This window comes from Thamnophis elegans, chromosome 4 (genome assembly GCF_009769535.1).
Source record: "Thamnophis elegans isolate rThaEle1 chromosome 4, rThaEle1.pri, whole genome shotgun sequence".
In the NCBI taxonomy this organism is placed as follows: Eukaryota; Metazoa; Chordata; class Lepidosauria; order Squamata; family Colubridae; genus Thamnophis; species Thamnophis elegans.
Window position 1 is genome coordinate 15,221,340 of NC_045544.1, and position 13,205 is coordinate 15,234,544.

The 13,205-nt window shown below is 38.6% G+C and overlaps 1 protein-coding gene across 1 annotated transcript in view; it reads left to right on the plus strand.

Annotated features, from left to right (window-relative positions):
- Positions 1–13,205, plus strand: part of MYO6 (myosin VI) — a 121,579-nt gene that overhangs the window by 56,396 nt on the left and 51,978 nt on the right. The window contains exons 8-12 of the mRNA XM_032216291.1: positions 481–578; positions 1,630–1,794; positions 4,040–4,120; positions 7,433–7,613; positions 9,490–9,634. Of these exons, the coding sequence (XP_032072182.1) occupies positions 481–578; positions 1,630–1,794; positions 4,040–4,120; positions 7,433–7,613; positions 9,490–9,634 (670 nt within the window). The remainder of the gene's footprint in view (positions 1–480; positions 579–1,629; positions 1,795–4,039; positions 4,121–7,432; positions 7,614–9,489; positions 9,635–13,205) is intronic.

Here is a 13,205-nt window from a genome sequence, read left to right on the forward strand (position 1 = left end):
TCCAAAAGCTGGGAGAACATGAAGAGCTGTAGGCTAGTTTGTGAAATTAAACAAAAACATCTCAGAGAAAGTAATAATAAACCATTCTCATATTTTAATGAAGAAAACTATACAGTATGGATATTTCCATGAGGTTACCCAGAGTAGAGTTAATCTGAAGGAACTTTTTGTATCTTTAAATGTTGAGAGCAGCTTTTGTTTCTTCACACATGCAACAGAAGTAGTTGTATGAGCTTTTGGTTCATAAGATGGTTTTTCTCATATTAAGAAAAATATAATGCTAGTCAACATTTTTATTAACACCCATTATTTCAGACGGTTTGCAAAGATCTTCCACCTCTCAGGTCCCATTTTTCAGTGGGTAGAACGGGTTAGGATTAGGTTTATGTCTTCCTTTCTCTGTTTTGGATATTAAAACATGCTTTTCTCCAAGTTTTGTTTATTAAAATTTTGCTAATCTTGTTTCATTTTTTTTTATAGCCAATCCACTACTAGAAGCATTTGGAAATGCAAAGACTGTTCGTAACAATAATAGTAGTCGTTTTGGAAAATTTGTAGAAATTCACTTCAATGAAAAGGTATTTATATTTCTTTATCTATGGTGGAATTTCTTATCTTCTTCTTTTGATAGGTCCTACTGCTCATATAGCATTTTCTTTGGGCCCTTCTGTGTGGATCACTTGTTCAAGACACTTTTATGTAAACAGAATAAATAGAATACATAGAATAATAAAGTTGGAAGAGACTTTGGAGGTCTTCTAGTCCAACTCCCTGCTCAGGCAGGAAACCCTACACCATTTCAGACAAATTTGTCCTAATTCTTCTTAAAAGCCTCCAGTGCTGGAGCATCCACAACTTCTGGAAGCAAGTTGTTCCACTGATCAATTATTCTAACTTTCAGGAAATTTCTCCCTAGTTCTAGGTTGCTTCTCTCCTTGATGAGTTTTAATTCATTGCTTCTTGTCTTGTCCTCAAGTGCTTTAGACAATAGCTTGACTCCCTCTTCTTTGTGGCAGTCCTTCAAATATTGGAGCACTGCTATCATATCACCCCTAGTCTTTCTTTTCATTAAACTAGGCATGTCACATGTGGTAGTCCATTTTGGATTACAATATATTGCTTGTAATTTAAAAATTCTTTTAAATTTAGTTTAAGAATTCAGTGATCCCTAATCTAAAGACAAAATTAGTTTTATAATATCAATTGCATATCATCATCATCATCTCCAATCTCATATCTTCTAGCTATAACTCGACTCATTAAAATTTTGATTGCCAATAGGAAAAATAGAGAAAAGTCAGGAAAATAAATCTGAATTATAAACCATAATTAGCATAAAGCATCTTTGTTCAATTTGATGTCCTCTAGATATGTTGGTCTGTGCCTCTGCCAGCTTGGGACTTTGATCATGCTGGCAGGAAATTGTAGGAACTGTCTAGTCATGCCAAGAGATTAACCAAATTGCAGTTCTGGTCTAGTGAAGTTAACATTAAATCATTTAAACATTTCCTTTATTTGTAAATGTATGCAAGAAACTATATGGATTAGAAAGTACATATCATTAAAGGAGCATGGGTTTGTGCTTTGGAATCAAAATTTTGCTTTTTCTCTCTCTCTCTTTTACCCTAGAATTCAGTTGTTGGTGGATTTGTGTCACATTATCTCCTAGAGAAATCCAGGATTTGTGTTCAAGGCCCGGAAGAAAGGAATTACCACATATTCTATAGGCTCTGTGCTGGAGCCCCTGAAAATATAAGGGAGAAACTATATTTAGGTTCACCAGATAACTTTAGGGTAAGTTGATCTTAAGTATTACCATACTGAAAATTCATGTTAACTACTTATAGTAGACTGGATTCAGAAACACTTACAGCAGGTCTATTCAAATCAATGTGACTAATGGATTGTAAAAGACCTTATATTATAAGTTTGGATCTATGAATCTGTTGTGCTGAAGCTTGATTTCGGACCAAACATGGTTGAATCATTTTGTCATATACAGGTAGTCCTTGGCTAACCACAGTTCATTTAGTGACCATTCAAAGTTACAATGGCACTGAAAAAAGGGACTTATGACTGTTTTTCACACTTACGACTGTTGCAGCATCCCCATGTTCACGTAATTTACATTCGGATGCTTGACAACTGGTTTATATTTCTGACGGTTGCAACGTCCTGGGGTTATGCTGATTCCCTTATGCAGCCTTCTGGCAAGCAAAGTCAGTGGGGAAGGCCAAATTCACTTAACAACCACGTCACTAACTTAATAACTGCAGTGATTCGCTTAACAACTGTGGCAAGAAATGTCATACGGCAAGGATTTGTACGCTCTACATGGGGCCGCCCTTGAAGAGTATTCGGAGACTTCAACTCGTCCAGAACGCAGCCGCGCGAGCGATTGTGGGTGCACCTCGGTACACCCACGTTACACCTATCCTCCGCGAGCTGCACTGGTTACCGATCAGTCTCCGGATACGCTTCAAGGTGCTAGTCGTAACTTATAAAGCCCTTCATGGTATTGGATCTGGGTACTGGAGAGACCGCCTGCTGCCAATTACCTCCCACAGACCCATTAGATCTCACAGTGTTGGCCTCCTCTGGGTGCCATCTACCAGCCAATGCCACCTGGCTATTACCCGGGGGAAGGCCTTCTCTGTGGCAGCTCCGGCCCTCTGGAATGAACTCCCCGCAGGGATTCGGACCCTCACCGCTCTCCAGGCCTTCCGAAAAGCCGTCAAAACCTGGCTTTGCCGGCAGGCCTGGAGGTGATGAGTTCCCTCCCCTCTCGACATGTATAGTTGTGCGACTGTTGTCTACTTTTATTATTTGTATTTTGTCTTTTATGTTCCCCCCTTTTTTTCCCCTTGAATTGTTCGCCGCCCTGAGTCCTCCCGGAGAAGGGCGGCATACAAATAATACAATACAATACAATACAATAAAAATGGGGCAGAACTCACTTAACAACTGTCCTGCTTAGCAACATAAAATTTTGGGCTCAATTTGTGGTTGTAAGTCAAGAACGATCTATATGTGCAAAGAGCAATCAGCTTGATGTCTCCAGAGCTTATGAACTTCAGCAGCCCAAGTCTGTGACTTTTGACTCTGCTGCTTCAATCGTATGTAATTGTGTCCCCAAACATCTGAAAGGCACCTTATCATATATTTCTGTCTTACATTCTGGAATAAATATGTAAGGCGGTAACTTTGGATAGTATTAGATATGTTAGAATATTATAATAAACTGATTTATCACATACCTGCTGCTTTTGATATATTGCCACAAATATTATTTAAGATTTTAGCTTTTGTTCACATTTTGCAGTGTTGCCTGGCAACCTTGGTTTACTTTAACCAGACTTACAATATGCTGGCTTCACACTGGACTGTATGCTTCTCTCTTGTTTTTACAAACCATGATTAAGGTTGATCAGTGATCAGGATTCTCATTCTGAGTTAATATGAAACTATGGTTAACTTGAAACAAATTCTCTAGTCTCCTTAGGATTTCTCAGAGAAGTGACCCTGGAAAAACGCTGCCTTTGCTTCTCTCTCATTGAAGAACACTATGGCATTAAATGTGACTTTTGATAATACTACCATGTTTCCCCGAATTTTCTTTTCTTTTCATCCGTGAAATAAGCGCTTGGCCTTATTTTCGGGGAGGCCTTATTATTTTTGAGGTGCAGGAGGTAGTGAGCATGGTCACCTCATGGTTGCTGCTGTGTTGCAATATTTTTTTTGGAGAGGGCTTATTTTCAGGGGAGGGCTTATTTTAGCACATGCACTCAAAAGCCCCGATTGGCCTTATAATCCAGGGAGGTCTTATTTTCAGGGAAACAGGGTAAGTGTTTGAATCTGAATTTGAATGCCTAGAACAGTGTTTCTGAACCTTAGCAAATGTAACACTCTATAGATATCAGCTCCCAAAGGAGACTCAAGAAAAAGAAAGCAACGGGTAGTTCTGCTACTAAAGCCTAATATTGAACATCACTTTTGCTGAGCTTTTGATTGACTGGTGAACTTTTTTGTCTTACAACAGTATTTAAATCGTGGGTGCACTCGCTACTTTGCTACTAAAGAAACTGATAAGCAGATTTTACAGAATCGCAAAAGTCCTGAGGTAAGATTCCTATTTCATATGTTCCTGTCTTACATTCAAATATGGAACTTCATCAGGGACGTATCATGCATCTACCTAAAATCTGGTTCATGCAACTTTTTTCAAGCGCTAACAGCTCAGCATTGCAACAGGAGACTGGCGCTGTCAAAACTGTCACCCACCATCTGTAAACCGGGTGGATTTGTACAGGCATCCATGCCATCAGGGTCAAAGGATCTGTAATCAGACCCTTTTCTTAACAATTCGAACTTGATGAATATTTAGCTGGATTGATTTGTGGGATTTTGTCCATGTGTGGAAATTGTAGCCAAATTGGCATCCGTGTTCTTTTAAAAAAAAAAAACCCAACCCCCCCAATCATAATTAAAAACCTTGTTGAATTTTTACTTCAGCGCACAATGACATATAGACCAAGTGGAAAGTGTTTTCTTGTGACTTGAAACAAAACATTGTAGTCCAGAGGTTCTATTGAACTGTTTGGTATCAGCCTTGCTCTGGAAGAAATAAGGACATATGAGATGTTCTGATTTTCAGATAAAACAAAATATGGAGAGCTCACAGGGCAAATAAGGCAAAGCTGCTCTTCCCATATCTTGTCCTCCATCTTTCCCTCCCCTCCACTCAGGGCTCGGAGTGGGATATCTCCCCTCCCCTCCTCTCTCAATCTTTTCTTCCCTTCCTCAGCCATGGATTCTGAGAATTTTTACCTATTCTGTTGCCAAAGAAGCAACTCGGTGTTAACTATTCCCCATTCTTCTCGCTTTTCCTTCCCAGTTCATGTGCTCAGAATGATTGAGGTGTTTTTTTTTAGTTTGTAGAAACTAAAACAGAACAATTCAACTCATAGACCAAAATGTCTGAAACACATATTTCAATTCAACTAGGGATTGTTCCCAGGAAGCTATTATGTGTTCTTGTTCTCTCTCTCTCTCTCTCTCTCTCTCTCTCTCTCTCTCTCTCTCTCTCCCTCTCCCTCCCTCCCTCCCTCCCTCCCTCCCCCTCCCCCTCCCCCTCTCCCTCCCTCCCTCCCTCCCTCTCTCCCTCCCTCCCTCTCTCCCTCCCTCCCTCCCTCCCTCTCTCCCACCCTTTCACACACACAGACACACACAAATGAACAAACAGCAATTTTACAAAAATTAAAATACTAAAATGAGAAAAAAGAAAAAAAAAGGAAGAGGAGAAAAAAATCAAGATCACGTGTATCTGTCTTTGCACTTTTAGATCTAGAATAAAAAGGATAGTAGCCCCTACTGTGCATGGTCTTCCCCCAAATTTAGGAATGTGTATGTTTGTTTTTGTTATTAAATCCCTGCCCTTCCCATTCATAGTGGTTTTGATCTGAATTGGTTCATGCTTAATAAAATAAGGAAAAACAAAGAAAAAGCCAATGTCTTGGAGATTCAAAAATTATCAGGTACCTGATCGTATCTATTCGAATTCTACTTCAATCAAATACCTTTTTGCAAAAGTCTGCTCCCTACCTTAGTTGTAATGATAGTAAAGCAATGGCTCTATACCATTTAACTAAGAGTTTATTTGAACAAGCATTTTGTAATCAAGATGGTCAAATTAACATCATTTATGGGTGCTGCAGAGCCTGTAGAACCAATGAAAAGCATCTTGATTGGATTTTTACATACTATTGTCCGCAGAGGGGAATATATATAATGTGGGTTTGTCATCTTAAAAGCCAAACTAGCCTCAGTTTGGTGAATGAATGATGCATTTTTTATATAACCGATTTGGTCCCTAAGCGAAAGGAACATCTGCTTGGCAGTAAAAGAGCCTCAAATGCTTTCAAATTAATACAATTGTGCCGATTGAACACAATATCTATTTGGTAGATAGGTATCCAGAATTTCTGAGCTTTGGGTAATTCTGTTTTCCATTCTTCTCCCTCTTTATATCTCAGAGGATTGGGATGGCATTGAAATTGGGGGAAGGAGCAGTTCTAGTTAGTATTATAGAGGTGAAGAGAATAATTATAATTGATTTCCAGTAATGTCAGCTGTCCTAACCTTACTATTAATCTGACAGAAATGTCTTGTTTATGTCCCCTTTGTATCATGTTTAATTATAGTAAATAAAATAGTCAATTAATGTTTGCATTGTTTTTGTCCTTTCCTGTCAGGAAGATGAGGTGATCACTTTGTATAATCTGGGATTTTAATTATTGTGTGGTGTGAGTTTAGTAGATGCACGTTAGTCTTTTTTTCCTTCATATTCTTAAAAAAATTGTTTGGGATTTCACGGGCTTTTCTGCATATTATTTGAGATGAACAATTATTTTGAGCATGCTCTCTCTGTGCATGTATTAGATAGTTAGAATCTTTAGTACCTTGAGTTGATAATAAATAATGTGTTCTGTTTGAAACTAAATAGATAAATAATCAAAACTGCTAGTATGTTTATAAAATATAAACTTTGGTAAAACAATGCCATCATGCTGAAATGAATGCTTGGTTCTGTTTCCAAGGATCATTATTTACTGTAATCTTTCAAATGTTGTGATCTCGTATTTCATTTGCGGTATCCATTCCGGGCCTCAAGTAAAGGATTTCCCCTCCAAAATGATGCTTTAATGGAGCCAGAGCATCAAAAGCACATCCTCAATTTATATTCAAACTCTCCTGGTAGGAAAAGTACATTTCTCTGTCAGCCAGTGGAAGTGCTGAGCTACACGAAGCTTTCTATGTTCCAATCAAATGCATTGTCTTCATTTATTGTGTGAGTAACAATTGTTCAAAGCACTTTATAGGCAGGCTTCAGGAACTACACTTTGCATCTGTGACCCAAAGCTCTTGGAGTGAGGATATTATGTATGCAAATAGATTCAGTAGTATTTTTATGAAGTGAAAGCAAGCCAAAGTAAACAGAAGAGGATATGAAGAACAGAATTTTAAATTCTGCTTAAAATCTTAGGATTTTTCGACACGATGGGGAATCTTATCCAGAAACAACAACAACAAATAACAACAACCAGGGAGATCTGGGATGAATTTGCAGCTCTCCACCCATTTTGATTTTGCAATAGCTGCCCGCGTGTTAGCAGTACAGTAGATTCTTCCTTGACAATTCCTTCTAAGTTTGGGACATATTTTGTTCCTCACAGTGCCTTTTTTTATTCATCTCAGATCTCCCTGTTTTTGTTTCTGGATAGATTCCCCATCTTGTCTAAAAATCCTGAAATTTTAGGCATAATTTTAAATTCTGTTCTTCATGTTCTCTTCTGTTTATTTTGGCTCGCTATTAATCAGTAGAAGTATGATTCCTCGTCCCTTTGTGATTGCTTAACATTAATCTTGTTTATAGTACCAAAAATCAGGTTCCCTGAAGGACCCCCTGCTAGATGACCATGGAGATTTTAACAGAATGTGCACCGCAATGAAGAAGATTGGGCTTAACGATGAAGAGAAGCTGGACCTCTTCCGAGTGGTTGCTGGTGTTTTACATCTGGGGAATATTGATTTTGAAGAAGCTGGCAGCACATCTGGTTAGATGGTTTTGCTGATTTGATGGCACATAATCATTGTTTTTATTTCACTAAAAAAGCAATGCTGAAATTTCTGCCGCTTAATTCTGAAATTAAGAGTTTATTTCCTAGCAAAGATTTAAAAACTTTATATTTGAAAATAATTTTTAAAACTATTTGCAATAAGGCATGCTAATATCTCTCACTTGCTAGAATAACTTTGCACTGTTCTTTCTCCTAAGCTGGGAAAAAGTATATGTAATTAAAAAGGCGAAAGCTAATTTTTTTTAATTCCTTGGAGAAATTAAGACAAGTAAAATTACTACAATGGATCAGGAGCAAGCCTTCTTTATGATGCCAGGATGATTCTAATTTATTCAATTGATCATTCACCCTGTACTAACAGTACCAAGGCAATATACAAAAAAACCTAAATTAAACTGCAATTACTGTAAAAGAAATTAAGAAGCAACAGATAATATAACTGTAAAGTAATTGTAATACACACACACACACCTGCAGGGGTAGAAGAATATAGAAAGGAAACATAGGAGATAATGCACTTGAGTCTTCAACATCATATGAAATCCAGAGCTAAGTTTATTCCCCTTTTATTACATGCAAGACACATTGTAGGTTGAAGAAACAGTGCTCCCTAAATTGTACCTCTGTGGCTTGTTTTACTCCTTACTGTTTTACCCCAAATACATAATTTAAAATGCTGAGTGAATATTGAAATCAAGAGAAACATGTTGAATTAGAGAGGTATCTTGACAATGTGGCAGGCCAGAGTGGAAGCAGGTTTGTAAGATTCACAAATAGAAAGAAACACAGTGGGATCCCAAGAGGATCAATGAATATCATATATCAAGTGTAGCTTGATTATTTACTTGAAACCATTCTTGATGTTTTAAATATGTACTCTGCTGTTTAAGAGGAATAGGAACAAATAGCACTGAAGTAATATAAAATTTTCATGAGTGTTTATGCACAGAATTGCTTTTAAATTGAATTTACGTTATACCCTGCTCTTCTTGGGAAGTTTTTAATGCAGCTTCTATGTATTTTGGGGAGAGGTTTTTCTTATTACCTGCTCCTTTCTTAACTGACAGTGCTAGGAACTGAACCACAAAACACTTTAATAACTTTACCTTGATGATTACCGCCTTTCATTTTCCTTGGCAGAAAGTCCTGTTCTAAGGTAGTGGATGCTGGCCATGTTTCTTTTCACTGGCCTTGATGCCAGTGTTGAAAGTATCCATTAATTCTGTATAATTTCTTAACAATTGGAGTGTTCAGACATTTTTTTTTAATGATACCTATATGACACATACAAACACCAATGTCTAGACCAGGTGTATCAAACTCAGGGCCTGTGGCCCGTAGGGTATTTAGATCTGGTCCACGGTGCCACCCTGGAAACAGCGAAGGATCGGGCCATGGTGTTTCTGGCAGCGAATACAGGCTCCCGCATGCAGCCTTCCTGAGCTCCGTTTTCAATGGCAGAGGGTTGCAGGAGGCAGTGGCAGCTGAAAACGGAGCTTGGGATCCTGTTTTTGCTGGCAGAGCGCTCGGGCCACCACAGGCGCCTGTAACAGGAGTGATGTCAAGCTGGCCACGCCCCCAGCTACACTCCCCTTGCCTCCCCCCCCAGTCAAACAGAACCCTGATGTGGCCCTCAGTGAAATCGAGTTTGACACCCCTGCTCTAGACAGATTTTATCGGTTATCATTTTTAAATTGTCTGAACATTTCAATTTTTAAGAAATATGCATACATGCAAACATACATATACATATATATGTGTGTGCGCGCGCACAAAAACAAACAAACACACACACACACACACATACACACACAGACACCTATATTAGTAAACTTCTTTTTTTTTGCCTCAGGTGGATGTACACTAAAAAATAAATCTGCCCAGTCTCTGGAATACTGTGCTAAACTACTCGGCTTGGATGAGGATGATCTCCGTGTGAGTTTAACCACCAGAGTCATGCTGACAACAGCAGGGGGCACCAAAGGGACAGTTATCAAGTAAGTAGCAAGAAATCTTTCTTGCTGAACTCCCCAGGTTTCCCGTGACTTTTGCACCTAAAGTTCTAAATATCAACTGTAAAAAATATATTCTTTGAGCTGTTTTGGAATTATTGAGAGTGTAAAAGAAAGGTAACCCCCCCTCCCCCCCGCCAACTTACTGTTTGTGCCATAAGGTAAATTGGTGGTTTTTTTTTCTCCTTGGAGTAATATTATATCTGTCACTATGTAAAATGTTTCCTTTCATCCCAGCGGGTGAGGGGAAAATGTATTTTTGCATAATAATAATAATAATGATTTCTTTTTTACCTGTTAATACTAAGCTGTCAAGTATTAGTAGAAGTGAAAATGCCTTATGATGGGGCTCAGCTCAGCTTGAATCCGTATCTATGTTGCAATAATAGTTTAAAAGCAAAAAAACAAATGTGAACTTTATGTTAAGAGTAGAGTCTGCATGGCGCCTAGGAGTGTTTTTGCAAATAACTTGTAAACATGCAAATAACCTACAGAACTATCCTGCTGTCAGACTTCCTGAATGGTGAGACACTCTTAATGGACCACAGGGTCCATTATCTTATAAGAGTGATAATTTTGTGACAGAATGTTTATATCTTTATGCATACCAAATTTGGCTGATGGTGTTTCGGTGCATCTTCCAGATTTCATTTTTTCCAATCTCCGTGTTCTACTTTATCACCTCTTGCTGCAAAACAATAGCATTTGTATCTCCCATAACTAACTATCTCGTCCTAGCCTTTCGTTGTATAATTACAAGATTTTTAAAAAGAAAATTTAAAACTAATACGGACTAATGTAAAGTAACAAAAAGAAAAGAAAGAAATCAAAGGGAAAGTAAAGGAAAAATTGAAGAAAAGGAACGAAAGAAGGAAGTAGCTGGAAACTACACATAAGCAACGGGCTGCCCTTTTGTCATGTAGAACACCAAAATGGGATCCAGATTTACAAAACCAGATTCTCATTATGAGAAAATATTGAGAAGGAAGAAGGGCTGCAAGAAGGAGCAAGAATTATCTTGTGTCTGTTTTTCTCATAGAAACATCTTCCAGAATTTTAGCTGTAATGAGGAAGAAGTAAGCCTGCAGAAAGAGCCAAATATTCACAAAACGTATATTTATGGTGTTTTCCTGAAAATAAGACCTGGTCTTATTTTCTTTTGGGCCCCAAAATAAGCACTAGGTCTTATTTTCAGAGGATGCTTTACCCACTTACCTTAGAACTGCTGCAGCCACGCCTGCCACGTGCTGACCCCTGTCGCAGCCCTAAGGTGAGTGGGTGCAGGGTGCATGGGGCAACTCCATCCCCACTCTCACCCTAGCTTGATTTTTACGCATGCGCCTCACTCCACCTCATACGACCATATGGTGGAACGGAGTTGGTGGGGTCTTAACTAGGGCTTATTTTTGGGGTAGGGCCTATTTTCAGGGAAACACGGGCTATGACTGAGAATCAGGAATGAATGTACCTCTCCAATGCTGCATTCTTTTAGCAGTGACCCCTGTTTGAAGTATCCATATTTCTTGATCAATGTTCCATGTATACCTTTAGCTACCAATCTTTGTTAATAAACTTGTAAAAGTGAATTTCAAGGCCTAGGAGAAACAACTGTAAGTCACATGAGTAGGCCTTGCTTTCTCTAAATTGCACCTCCCATAATGGGAGCTCCATGGTTATACTTTATTATGCATGTCAGTAAACACAAAACAGAAATTTCTGTTGTATTTACCTCATGCTAAGATTCTTTGGTTTGCTCTTTTCAAAACAGCCCACAGTTTAAAACCTTTTTAGGTTAGAAACAATGGTACTGAAACCCGAGTTAGACTGAATTGAACCTAGTCTTGCAGTTACACACTGCTAAAAGTTTTCAGGTTCCTATGTTGTATCAAGAACAGTGATTATTTTTCTGTAAATAGTGTACAAACAGTTAATTGAATGGTTGCGTTCACTTTCTATAGTTGGCAGTTTTTTTATAGAACAGATATCTACAGCTGCTCCTTTACTGCATGTATCAATATAACTTCTGCTTTTTAGCTACTTAAATATTTCTTCTGTTTTAAATTTTATCTACTGTTTAATGTAAAATTAAAGTGAGTCAAATGCTTTATTTAAAAGATTGACCATTGACATGAACTTTGAGGATTATACTGCTGAGCTTTTAAATGCCCCAGGAGGCGTATAGAAAAGAACCTTCTCTCTATTTTTAAGTTAAGATTCTGTCAATGCCTATTACCATAAGATAAATCAAGAGATTATGCATTAAAGCTATTTGTACTCTAATGAAATGCAGTTGTAGCCATTTTCTAGTAATGAGAGCTTTCACTTCCTTGACCTCTTATTTCCAGTAATAGGGAGGGAGCTCTGGGTCCATCATATCATGTTACTATTTCATAATAAGTAAGTAAGTTCTCTTTAAATACAGTTCATCAAGTTAGAGAAGACAGGCTGCCTTTGGCTCTTAATGCTGGCAGTCGCCTCACAAGCCTTCTACACTTCCTCTCCGCGCTGACCCAGAGAACCGCATACCCAGGGTTCCTCGGACTGTGCCAGCGCATCAGTTCAAATAGGATTGTGCTTTTCAGTAAGCAGGGCTTAAGGTGACTGAAGCAGTTGAGACTGCCATCCTGAAAGGATCGAAGGGCAGAGAAAACAAGTTGCTGGATTCTTTTACTTTGGGTTTAGGGTAGTGCTTCCCAAATCTGGGTATGTGACCCAAAATTTGGTAAAGTGGTTTTTCTTTGGTTAATGATGTGTGAACTCATCATCTAATTACAACAGGGGTATTTAAGTTGAGTTGTTTCACCTACATTGGGTATAAAGGACTTTCTGATAAGTGGTTTTGAGGAACAAAAGGCAAAGCTTGGGAAGCATAAAAAGGGCATAAAAATAAGGCTGAACCAAATGTGTTCTCACTTAAGTATATTGTTTCCTCATGGTTAAAGTTTCAGGATATTGATTTCCTCTTAATTGTTGCAGAGAGGAAAAAAATTAAGCATAACACAGACTGGAGCTTCTCTGGTTCCTGGGATTTAGGAAGCAGCAATGCCTTTTCTGATGCCTTTTGTAATGCTAATTGCCTGCCCTTTGACTGTTATGTTTTCTCTTAGAGATCCAGCTCCGCCGTAGTAGATAGTGACTTTAGTACAGGGGCGTCACGTGACGTATCAGGACTCCCCCCCCCTTCACTGAACTGGGTATGGGTGTGGCCAGCATGTGACTCATCCAGCCCATAGGCTGGGAGTTTGTCAGCCCTGCTTTTAGCACATGGCCCCAGTGAGGTTAATTCCGAAAGAAGCAACCTTATCTGAATAGGCACCGATTTAACCTAATTTGACCTCATTGGCATGGTCAAATGGTGAAACCTTAATTGCTATACATAGGTCATCGCTATACACGACTTAGAGCCACAATTGGGAACAAACCTTCCATCACAAAACGAGGTGGTGGTTGATTGAGTCATATCCAATTGTAAAACTTTTTTTTCGTTGTTGCTGGGGTTGATAAGCGAATCACCGTATCTATTAAGTGAGTCATCTGTTAAGTGAGTCATTGTTAA